General features: G+C 41.5%; 1 protein-coding gene across 1 annotated transcript in view; it reads left to right on the top strand.

The window, feature by feature from the left end:
- The window catches only part of LOC143784149 (aldehyde oxidase-like), a 183,160-nt gene that overhangs the window by 15,722 nt on the left and 154,934 nt on the right, over nt 1-12,504 (top strand). Inside the window, exons 3-4 of the mRNA XM_077272023.1 lie at nt 2,275-2,371; nt 3,241-3,349. Of these exons, the coding sequence (XP_077128138.1) occupies nt 2,275-2,371; nt 3,241-3,349 (206 nt within the window). The remainder of the gene's footprint in view (nt 1-2,274; nt 2,372-3,240; nt 3,350-12,504) is intronic.

The following is a 12,504-nucleotide window of genomic DNA, read 5'->3' on the forward strand; positions in this document are numbered from 1 at the left end:
CAGTGATGTCACTCAGAAGAGGAGCAGAGCAGTGCTGGATACCAGAGAAGGTGATGGTAGGCGAGTATATTAACACATACACACTACATTACATACACAATCACATATACACAGATTTATTTAAAAAAAATCTTCATGGGAGGGCTATCTTAGCATGAATTCAGCTAAGTGCACACTACATGCATTAGGCTGAATTCATGTTAACATTTCAAAGGCTACAATTCACCAAATGTGTTCTTTTGGCCTATGTCTGGCTAAAAATTGCATAAAATATATTCAAATGTATAGGTGTATAGAAAAGAGGGCCGTCACAAAAAAGTATACCATGTGTTATATGCCTTTTACAATAAGCTCTATGGTGGCTCTTTGCCAAAGAATTTATCCACACTGTGTCCACTGTCAGCAGTAGCATACTGCTCATAGTGGCAGACAGTGTCGCCACTATTAAACCCCTGGGCAGTGGTGGCCCAGAATCTTGATTTCTACATTATCTACATCCTCATCATGCAGATGTCAATGAGTACAATAGAGGAACAGGGAGTTATTGGCTCTCTCTTCCATTATTTATGTATATCTGAGTTGAATATAATGGGTGCCATAATACTCAGTTTGTATATGTGAGTGTGTGTGTGTGTGTGGTGGGAGATATCATAAGCTTGGACCTTTATCGATTTACTTTCTATATATTTTAAATGTATTGATTCTTATCATTTATTAAAACTATGATTTCTGAATATATCAAGTTTTCTTCAAATCTTCATTAGTGAGATATGTCTTGGGTACTAATAGCCAACCATCGTTGGATACCGCACTCTCCAAACCAATGTAGCCTGAGTGCCCCATGTGTGTGACCACAAGGATGAAACACATCTTCTAAAGTCTGCCAAGAGATAGCAGCACCATGGGTTTCAAGTGCAAAATGGTACGGGGTTTATTTGAAAATCACGTTGTTCCCTATGTTTCAACTCTACAATGTGCGTATCACAATCTTGAGAAAGGTTCATCAAAGAGCTGAAACGTAAGGCCCTTTGTGGTGTTAAATTAACCAGGTACAGTTTTGCTGTTGTCTCTTTTCATGCTCTTGGGCACTAATACATAACTTACTTATTCTAGGCACTGGTCTACAGGTTTGCCTATTACATCTATATATGTGTTAGGGCTAGTGGAACGCACCAAATGAATATATAGATTTTATTATGATAGATGCGTTCGCAGCCCGGGGTCCACCATGCAGGAGAACCTGCTGCTAGCAAATAGCGGAACCAAATGGCGGTGTTAGCTAACTCTGTTACTTCACAGAGCAGCCGTGAACTCAAAGCACTGCGCCCTGTTAGACTCCACAGAGGCACAGGCTAACTGCCCAAACAAGAGCAGTCAGTGGTCATGCATGCACACGAAACTCCTCGCCGGAGGTGCCAGCATTCTAGGGGCTTATTTTGGCCAGGTCCCTGAATACCCAAGCATACAAACTCCTTGCCGGAGGTGCCAGCATTCTAGGGGCTTATTTCAGCTGGGTCCCTGAACACACTCATACAAGACCACACTGGCGCAAAGTACATAATTAAAGAGCAATACTAGCGCATCGCTGTGCGGTCATGCGAACCTTAAATAGTTGCAGCACGTACAGGACCTTCCAGGAAGGACCAATGAGAGGCTGCCACAGAGCGTGAGCACCTACAGGACCTTAGCTGCAGTGTCTGATCATGTGACCCTCGATCTCCACTGAGAGATCTTACTCTGGGCATGCTCAGAACGAGAAAAGCAGGACTTAGTCCCAGAAGCGTCTGCTCGCCGCTGCCCAGCACTGACTTCAATGGCAGAAGCAGGAAAAGCAGCAGTAGCTCTCTGTACAGAGTCAGACTGAGCAAAATGCTGGGACCGACGTCTCCGCTGAGCAGACTCCACTGCGGCAGGAGAGGAATGGGAGACCACAGCGGAGATGGCCCGAGATTCCCCCTGTGCAGAGACGGGAACTGGAACCCAAACAACATGTCAATGATATCTTTATCAATACAAAAGTTGGTTTTCTATGATGTCCTCAGTTTTCTATCATGTCCTCAGTTTTCTATGATATCCTCAGTTTTCTACCATGTCCTCAGTTTTCTATGATGTCCTCAGTTTTCTATGATGTTCTCAGTTTTCTATAATGTCCTCAGTTTTCTATGATGTTCTCAGTTTTCTATGATATCCTCAGTTTTCTATCATGTCCTCAGTTTTCTATCATGTCCTCAGTTTTCTATCATGTCCTCTATTTCCTTAATTGATTTCTAACAGTGCTCCTTACTGGAACGAAATATGGTTGTGGAGGAGGTGGATGTGGTGCTTGTACTGTAATGGTATCTGCAATTAATCCTGTTACCAAGAAGATTATGTATCCTTAGTTTCAAAACATCTATAAAGAATTAAAAACATAAAATAAACCTATTTTTAAATGTTTGCTATATAGCTACTGCTGACATAACATACTAAGAAGCAATAGCATAGTGCAAAAACATATAAAATATGTCCAAGTTATGAACATTTGATTTCAGTGTTGTAATAATGTATAAGAAGACAATGAAGGAAACGCAGAGCTCCTGTCAAGCTGGTGCTGCTCCGTCATTCTCAATGGTAGTGCCGGATATAGCACAACAGCAGCTCAGTTGAAATTCTCCAGAATGGCCACTTCTAGCTCCATTCAGTGTTTTTATCCAGATGCTGAAGGAGCTGCAAATAGAAAAATAAATCTTGTTTAGTTCCCGGTGGACTGGATTGGCAACCCTGCTCTACGTGATTCAGGTGTTTCATATCTTATATCTATTACTCTATGGCCTTAAACTACATGACAAATAAAAATGTAATAGGGTGGATAGCTTGTATCAGGTCAAAGAATCTTAAAACACCAAAACTAAGAGACCCTCTGTTCCTTATGTATTAATACATTTCAAGTGGTTTTCTATTCTTCAATAATCTGAGCTGCTGCTTGGATGACACTTTCCACCAACATCACTCCATTGGCCCAAACTTTGCCTCTGCATCAGAGGAGCGGAGGGACACTTTATACTGGCCAGAGTGGCTTTATAATAACAAATAAATTGCAGAGATTACTATATTCATTGCAATATTAACCATTTAAGATGATGACAGTCCATAAAGTGACCTGATATAATTGCTGTTTACTCAATCCTCCGTTTCCAAGCTTCTTTATTTGTGTGACTACACTTCTTTTCAGTTATTCAGTTAATGTCTTAACGCATCAAGCCATTACTCGGCCAATGCTTGCCTGCTTCCAGTATGCTGTTTGCATGGAGCTGCTATCACCACTGTGGAAGGAATTGGGAGCACAACCAGCAGGCTGCACCCAGTACAGGTAATCCATCACTATGTTTTTTACAAACTCAAAATTGCAAATGAAACAACTTCTCTTCTTATTGCATTCTTGATCTCTATCTCTGTAGGTTATACATGTAATGCAAGTTGTTTATGGCTGGAATTATATATACATGTGTGTATATATATATACAGTACAGACCAAAAGTTTGGACACACCTTCTCATTTAAAGATTTTTCTGTATTTTTATGACTGTGAAAATTGTACATTCACACTGAAGGCATCAAAACTATGAATTAACACATGTGGAATTATATACTTAACAAAAAAGTGTGAAACAACTGAAATTATGTCTTATATTCTAGGTTCTTCAAAGTAGCCACCTTTTACTTTGATGACTGCTTTGCACACTCTTGGCATTCTCTTGATGAGCTTCAAGAGGTAGTCTCCGGGAATGGTCTTCCAACAATCTTGAAGGAGTTCCCAGAGATGCTTAGCACTTGTTGGCCCTTTTGCCTTCACTCTGCGGTCCAGCTCACCCCAAACCATCTCGATTGGGTTCAGGTCTGGTGACTGCGGAGGCCAGGTCATCTGACGTAGCACCCCATCACTCTCCTTCTTGGTCAAATAGCCCTTACGCAGCCTGGAGGTGTGTTTGGGGTCATTGTTCTGTTGAAAAATAAATGATGGTCCAACTAAATGCAAACCAGATGGAATAGCATGCCGCTGCAAGATGCTGTGGTAGCCATGCTGGTTCAGTATGCCTTCAATTTTGAATAAATCCCCAACAGTGTCACCAGAAAAGCACCATCACACCTCCTCCTCCATGCTTCACGGTGGGAACCAGGCATGTAGAGTCCATCCGTTCACCTTTTCTGCTATGCACAAAGACACAGTGGTTGGAACCAAAGATCTCAAATTTGGACTCATAAGACCAAAGCACAGATTTCCACTGGACTAATGTCCATTCCTTGTGTTCTTTAGCCCAAACAAGTCTCTTCTGCTTGTTGCCTGTCCTTAGCAGTGGTTTCCTAGCAGCTATTTTACCATGAAGGTCTGCTGCACAAAGTCTCCTCTTAACAGTTGTTGTAGAGATGTGTCTGCTGCTAGAACTCTGTGTGGCATTGACCTGGTCTCTAATCTGAGCTGCTGTTAACCTGCGATTTCTGAGGCTGGTGACTCGGATAAGCTTATCCTCAGAAGCAGAGGTGACTCTTGGTCTTCCTTTCCTGGAGCGGTCCTCATGTGAGCCAGTTTCTTTGTAGCACTTGATGGTTTTTGCCACTGCACTTAGGGACACTTTCAAAGTTTTCCCAATTATTTGGACTGACTGACCTTCATTTCTTAAAGTAATGATGGCCACTTGTTTTTCTTTACTTAGCTGCTTTTTTCTTGCCATAATACAAATTCTAACAGTCTATTCAGTAGGACTATCAGCTGTGTATCCACCAGACTTCTGCGCAACACAACTGATGGTCCCAACCCCATTTATAAGGCAAGAAATCCCACTTATTAAACCTGACAGGGCACACCTGTGAAGTGAAAACCATTCCCGGTGACTACCTCTTGAAGCTCATCAAGAGAATGCCAAGAGTGTGCAAAGCAGTCATCAAAGCAAAAGGTGGCTACTTTGAAGAACCTACAATATAAGACATAATTTCAGTTGTTTCACACTTTTTTAAGTATATAATTCCACATGTGTTAATTCATAGTTTTGATGCCTTCAGTGTGAATGTACAATTTTCATAGTCATGAAAATGCAGTAAAATCTTTAAATGAGAAGGTGTGTCCAAACTTTTGCTCTGTACTGTATACATATAGTATGTACATAATCCACAGAAGTGGCAGCACAGCCTCAGTGGGTGCTAGATCCTCAAGGATCAGGATAACCGGCTCACTGTTCTCGCCACAAATATCCAGAACAAAATTTCGTAAGCACATCCAGTTAGTGAAAAAAGCCATTGTTAACTCTCCATGTTTATAATGCCACACCTAGTAATGGTAATTACTTATAACTGAACATTTGATTTTCCTGAGCATGTTGCATGTTCTAGCTCGACTAGCTATAAAGTTACTGGAAGTGTTCCATCACATAGGTATTTTTTGGTGTCTAAAAAAATTAAAGTATAGAATGAAATTCCATTTCAAAATTCACTTCTTCCTTATGCAGTTCACATTTTATACCTACATGTACATGAAAATAAAAGTTTGTAAATTCCCATCCATTCTTCATTTCTTTCAATAGTCTGTGGCAGAAAGTGCTATAGAGGACTAGTAATTTTTCAGATGTATCTCTTCCATCACTTAGGTCAATACATGAGCAATGTGTAGTTCTCTTCACTCTAGGTCTACGTTTTAGTACAAATACATAGCTCAATTTGCAGCAATGAAATATTTGTACTGTATTACTTTCTTTACCTGTGCCCTGTCCATGGGTAAGGAGCAAGTCACTATAACATGTGGAAATATTTAGAGCCAGTTAATCATTACTCACTGTTGTGTTAATGAAAGCACTATAGCAAATGTGTGCATAGTATTTATCTAGATGAGTGACTGTTAGGCCTTCTCAGTATAAAGGTATCACATACACATAAGAGGGCAAATGTAAGGGGTTACTTTCAGTGGTGTAACCAGCGTCTGATGGGCCCCGATGCAAGATTTGGTCAGACCCCCTCATCCTGAATAAATATGAAACAATATACATATATATACAGTTGAAACTAGAGATTTAGGGTATGTGCACACGATGCAGATTTAGTGCAAATTTAGTGCAGATCTGCAGCGTTTTTTTCTGCTGCAGAAACGCTGCAGATCTGCACTGTGAATTACAGTACAATGTAAATCAATGTAAAAAAAAAAAGCTGTGCACATGGTGCAGAAAAATCCGCACAGAAACGCTGCAGATTTCAAAGAAGTGCATGTCACTTCTTTTGTGCGTTTCTGCAGCGTTTCTGCACCCCTCCATTAATAGAAATCCGCCGTGGTAAAAACTGCAGAAAATCCACGCAAAAAACGCATCAAAACCGCGCAAAAAACGCATCAAAAACGCAGCTGCATTTTCTGCCAGGAGATGCAGATTTTGTGCAGAAAATTCTGCACCCAAATCTGCAACGTGTGCACATAGCCTTACTGTATTTTACGGATTATAAGATGCACCGGATTATAAGATGCACCCCAACTTTTGAGGAGAAAAATAGGAAAAAAAACTTTTTTTTAATAAAATGGTGGTGCTTCTTATAATCCATGCGTCTTATTGCTTTCCAGGGGTGGTGGCTGCGGTGAAGCAGGATCCCAGGGTCACTGCTGGAGGAGGCAAGAGTGGAGCATTGCTGCAGGCTGCAGGCTGGGATGAAGGGGTGTTCCAATGTGCGGCGCGCCACTGCGGGTCTTCGGTGCTGCGGGGGCTCTGCCGAAAATGTTGTGAAAGCCTAGAGCCCCCACAGTTACATGGTTTCCTGTGCAGTGGAGTCCAGGAAAATGGCTGCTGGGGCGGCGCATGCGCAGATGGAGATCTCAGCACCAAGATCTTGGGAGATGAGATCTCCCAAAGAGCCTTGGTGAGAGAGGTAAAGAAGAACCCCAAGATCACTGTGGCTGAGCTCCAGAGATGCAGTAGGGAGATAGGAGAAAGTTCCACAAAGCCAACTATCACTGCAGCCCTCCACCAGTTGGGCCATTATAGCAGAGAAGCCCGACGGAAGCCTCTCCTCAGTGCAAGACATATGAAAGCCCGCATAGAGTTTGCTAAAAGAAACATGAAGGACTCCCAGACTATGAGAAATAAGATTCTCTGGTCTGATGAGATGAAGATAGACCTTTTTGGTGATAACTCTAAGCCATACGTGTGGAGAAAACCAGGCACTGCTCATCACCTGCCCAATACAACCCCAACAGTGAAACATGGTGGTGGCATCATCATACTATGGGGGGTGTTTTTCAGCTGCAGGGACAGGACGACTGGTTGCCATTGAAGGAAACATGAATGCGGCCAAGTACAGAGATATCCTGGATGAAAACTTCTTCCAGAGTGCTCTGGATCTCAGACTTGGCCGAAGGTTCACCTTCCAACAAGACTATGACCCAAAGCACACAGCTAAAATAACAAAGGAGTGGCTTCAGAACAACTCTGTGACGTCCCTGGTGATTTTATTTCCATTTACTCGGTATTACATTCTCCTTCCACTCAGAATGCAAATTGAGTATAAAGTACAACAAAATCCACATTATATTTATTTGCTGCAATCGCGTATCATGTTTTAAAGAATCACTCCCATCAAAATTTGTATCCTCTTAATATATTGCAATGATCATATTACTTTAAGTCACACTGTGTTGTTGCAATTTCTCATTTTGCCTTTCTACCTACTTAATTCTTCTGTTTCCCAATAGGTCTATGACATTATGTGATTAAAAACTGACTAGCTGAATCCTTCTAAGCTCTATGCAAAACAGGAGGTCTATTTTCCCTGTATGACTCATCAGTCACAGCAAAAGTCAATGATGGGGAAGATGGAGCACCTGGGTCAGAAGTTGAAGAGGGGAATGGTAAATGCAGGGACAAGGGACTTCCTATTTCCACATAGAACAGAGGAAAGAGAAGAATTAGCTGGGTAGAAAGGAAAAATGAGCTCAGTGCTATATAATGTCATGATTGCAATATATTAAGAAGATAAAACCTTTGATGGATGGAGGAGGAGGAATGCTTCTTTATGTGTTGCTTGCAGTTGGATCTCTTGAAGTAAAAAAAATACATCACTGTGAAGGTTAAAATGTATTCCTCTTTTTAATACCGTAATCCATTAAAAATGAGTAAGTGGACATTCTTCACTCCACCGACTTTGGTCAGATTGACCCTCACCCTTAATTTGTGTGTAGAATGTCAGTTTACTAATTTTTAATAGATTTTTAAACAAATTAATTCTTTTTTTACCCTGTTTGGCACTATAGGTTTAAAGATTTAAGCGTCACAGAGTATGTGAGTGTGAATGTTACTGAGGATGACAATGACTCATCAGAAGTGGAGACTATACCTGCACACTCCAACCTTTATGTAGATTACAGTTAAACTATAACATTTAGTTCAAAGGTGAACCAGGAGTAAAAGCTGAGGCGATAAGCGTATAGTAAATGTCACAAGGACCTTTTTATAACTCTATTGGCATTAGGTTCAATGGGTTGACTTTTTTTGTTTGTTTTTTAATAACTTTATACCTAATTTTGTTTGTTTGTTATTATTAATATACCTTATGAACAATGTACTGTATTTCACTTTGGGTTATGTTATGGTGTAATAAAACATAACCCTCATTAAGTTATCTAATAATATGTATGAGTTATGTAGCATAAAGGACTCAAAGTGAAATCATTCAGTGGACAAACTGAGACCGTAACTGACCCTCTATTTGTCAGCTACTAGTGCTTGATTCATGGGTGGCAGTTTGCTATTACTATATAGCACGCTGCTGCTCCTACAATTTTCATTAATTGCTTACCCTGCTCTTCAGTAGGCAGGAGAGACATCTAATAGATGAGAACTATCACAGATCCAGAAGAGATTTTTAGATAGTTTAAAGAGAACCAGTCAGCTGCCCCACAACCGTGAGAGCATTAGACCGGGGTCACAATTGCGAGTGCAATGCGAGAAACTTGCACGAGTCTCTCGCATCAATACCCGGCACTGCCGCCAGCACTCAGGATCGGAGTGTTCAGCTGCATAGAAATACATGCACCCGAGCTCCGTTCCCGAGTGTGAGCGGCAGTGCCGGGTATTGATGCAAGAGACTCATGCAAGTTTCTCGCATTGCACTCGCAAGTGTGACCCTGGCCTTAGGGAAAAATCAACACCCCCACGACTACTCACCCACTAATTAGCATATCGCAAGCACATTTTTTAAATGTATTTTATTATAAGCCAAGAAACAATAAAGCCATGAAAAGGGGCTTGTTACAAAGTAGATATAGGGTTTAATAAAAGATGGCGACGGTTTGGGGGGAATTAGGGCAGCTGAAAGTCTTTCTTTAAATTATCACTTCCTGTCAGACCTGTTAAAAACCCTATACAGTTTTTCATTCAATGCCATTATTTATCAGGAGCTTGTCCTTCTATGATCTAACAATATATGTGTTATTATAGTGCATCTATCTATGCATCTTTCTACTAGCTAGCTGCATGGGGGTGAGCCATGCTCATGATTTACAGAGGAACTGTCACCAAATTGTTCATGTTGAACTGGACACACAAAGTAACAGTGGCTGCAGAGTAGAATAGAATGTTTCGATTTTTGTTTTTTAAAAATGTTTGCCTCTCTGTTGCAGAGATACAGTATTAGCAATCAAAGTAATTGGCATCTAATCAGTTAACTTTTAAAAGACCAGGTAGGTGTTATCAGACAGTTTTCACTGTACTTCTTCCTGTATGATGTGGACCAATCATAAGCAAGCGGCAACACTCAAGGAAATAAGAACATGCTCCCACCATAGATTAACCTTCTACATGAGTCAGTATGGGGGGAGTGGGGGTACAGCTGAGTTTAGCAGTGTCACATTCCAAACACTTATATTAGTTCTCCAGATTACTTATGTCTGCTGTGCTGAAGCAACTCTTGAGGGAGATATGGGCTGTCATTACATCTCACACAAGAGTAACCTGACTGATCTGGATTACTCCTGTTTGAGATATAATAACACCCAGCTCTGACCTCAATGCAGAGTGATTGCAAGTTGAGCACAACAGATATAAGTGTGATACTGACACTTTGAGCTTTCATCTGCAAACAGGCAGTGATGGGGAGGGGAAGTACAGTAAAGTTGACAATGTTATGGGAATAGGAGACCTAATAGAAAGGTTTGTAATGTGACACAGCTAAACTCAGCTGTTCTGCCCTTCTTCCCACAGGGACCTCAACTGAAAAGTGTTAGTCATCTGTGCTTGCTAATCATGCCCAAGGTTAGACCAGGATATCAGGGCTGTCTGTCATGCATACCATACACTGAGAAATTTGATCTAAGATATGATTGGAGCATGTTCTTTTTCTGCTGTATCATTGTCTGCTTATGATCGGTCAAAATCATATTGGGAGAAGAAATACACGCCCCCAGTGAAAACAGTTTTTTAACACCAACTTGGACATTAAAAAAGTGAACTCATTAGATGCCAAATGCTTTGATGGCTTATATCTCCGCAATGGAAAGGCAGGAAAAATATTTTTATTCCTGTCTGCAGTCACTATTACATTGTGTGTCCAGTTCAACAGGAAAAAACATGGTGAAAGGTCCTGTTTAACCCCTTTCTGTCATTAGACGTACTATTCCGTCCATGTGGGGTGGGCCCTACTTCCCAAGGACGGAATAGTACGTCATACGCGATCGGCCGCGCTCACGGGGGGAGCGCGGCCGATCGCGGCCGGGTGTCAGCTGACTATCGCAGCTGACATCCGGCACTATGTGCCAGGAGCGGTCACGGACCGCCCCCGGCACATTAACCCCCGGCACACCACGATCAAACATGATCGCGGTGTGCCGGCGGTATAGGGAAGCATCGCGCAGGGAGGGGGCTCCCTGCGGGCTTCCCTGAGACCCCCGGAGCAACGCGATGTGATCGCGTTGCTCTGAGGGTCTCCTACCTCCCTCCTCGCCGCAGGTCCCAGATCCAAGATGGCCGCGGCATCCGGGTCCTGCAGGGAGGGAGGTGGCTTACCGAGTGTCTGCTCAGAGCAGACACTTGGTAAGCCTGCAGCCCTGCACAGCAGATCGCAGATCTGGCAGAGTGCTGTGCACACTGCCAGATCAATGATCTGTAATGTCCCCCCCTGGGACAAAGTAAAAAAGTTTAAAAAAAATGTCCACATGTGTAAAAAAAAAATAAAAAAAAAATCCTAAATAAATAAATTAAAAAAAAATATTATTCCCATAAATACATTTCTTTATCTAAATAAAAAAAAATCAAACAATAAAAGTACACATATTTAGTATCGCCACGTCCGTAACGACCCCACCTATAAAACTATATCACTAGTTAACCCCTTCAGTGAACACCGTAAAAAAAAAAAAAAAAAACGAGGCAAAAAACAACGCTTTATTCTCATACCGCCAAACAAAAAGTGGAATAACACGCGATCAAAAAGACGGATATAAATAACCATGGTACCGCTGAAAACGTCATCTTGTCCCGCAAAAAACGAGCCGCCATACACCATCATGTGCGAAAAAATAAAAAAGTTATAATCCTCAGAATAAAGCGATGCCAAAATAATTATTTTTTCTATAAAATAGCTTTTATCGTATAAAAGCGCCAAAACAAAAAAAAATTATATAAATGAGGTATCGCTGTAATCGTACTGACCCGAAGAATAAAACTGCTTTATCAATTTTACCAAACGCGGAACGGTATAAACGCCTCCCCCAAAAGAAATTCATGAATAGCTGGTTTTTGGTCATTCTGCCTCACAAAAATCGGAATAAAAAGCGATCAAAAAAATATCCCGTGCCCGAACATGTTACCAATAAAAACGTCAACTCGTCCCACAAAATATAAGACCTCACATGACTCTGTGGTCTCAAATATGGAAAAATTATAGCTCTCAAAATGTGGTAACGCAAAAAATATTTTTTGCAATAAAAAGCGTCTTTCATGTGTGATGGCTGCCAATCATAAAAATCCGCTAAATAACCCGCTATAAAAGTAAATCAAACCCCCCTTCATCACCCGCTTAGTTAGGGAAAAATTAAAAAAATGTAAAAAATGTATTTATTTCCATTTTCCCATTAGGGTTAGGGCTAGGGTTAGGGTTAGGGCTAGAGTTGGGGCTAAAGTTAGGGTTAGGGTTTGGATTACATTTACGGTTGGGATTAGGGTTGGGATTAGGGTTAGGGGTGTGTCTGGGTTAGAGGTGTGGTTAGGGTTACCGTTGGGATTAGGGTTAGGGGTGTGTTTGGATTAGGGTTTCAGTTATAATTGGGGGGTTTCCACTGTTTAGGCACATCAGGGGCTCTCCAAACGTGACATGGCGTCCGATTTCAATTCCAGCCAATTCTGCGTTGAAAAAGTAAAACAGTGCTTCTTCCCTTCCAAGCTCTCCCGTGCGCCCAAACAGGGGTTTACCCCAACATATGGGGTATCAGCGTACTCGGAACACATTGGAGAACAACTTTTGGGGTCCAATTTCTCCTGTTACCCTTGGGAAAATACAAAACTA

This window comes from Ranitomeya variabilis, chromosome 7 (assembly GCF_051348905.1).
Source record: "Ranitomeya variabilis isolate aRanVar5 chromosome 7, aRanVar5.hap1, whole genome shotgun sequence".
NCBI lineage: Eukaryota > Metazoa > Chordata > Amphibia > Anura > Dendrobatidae > Ranitomeya > Ranitomeya variabilis.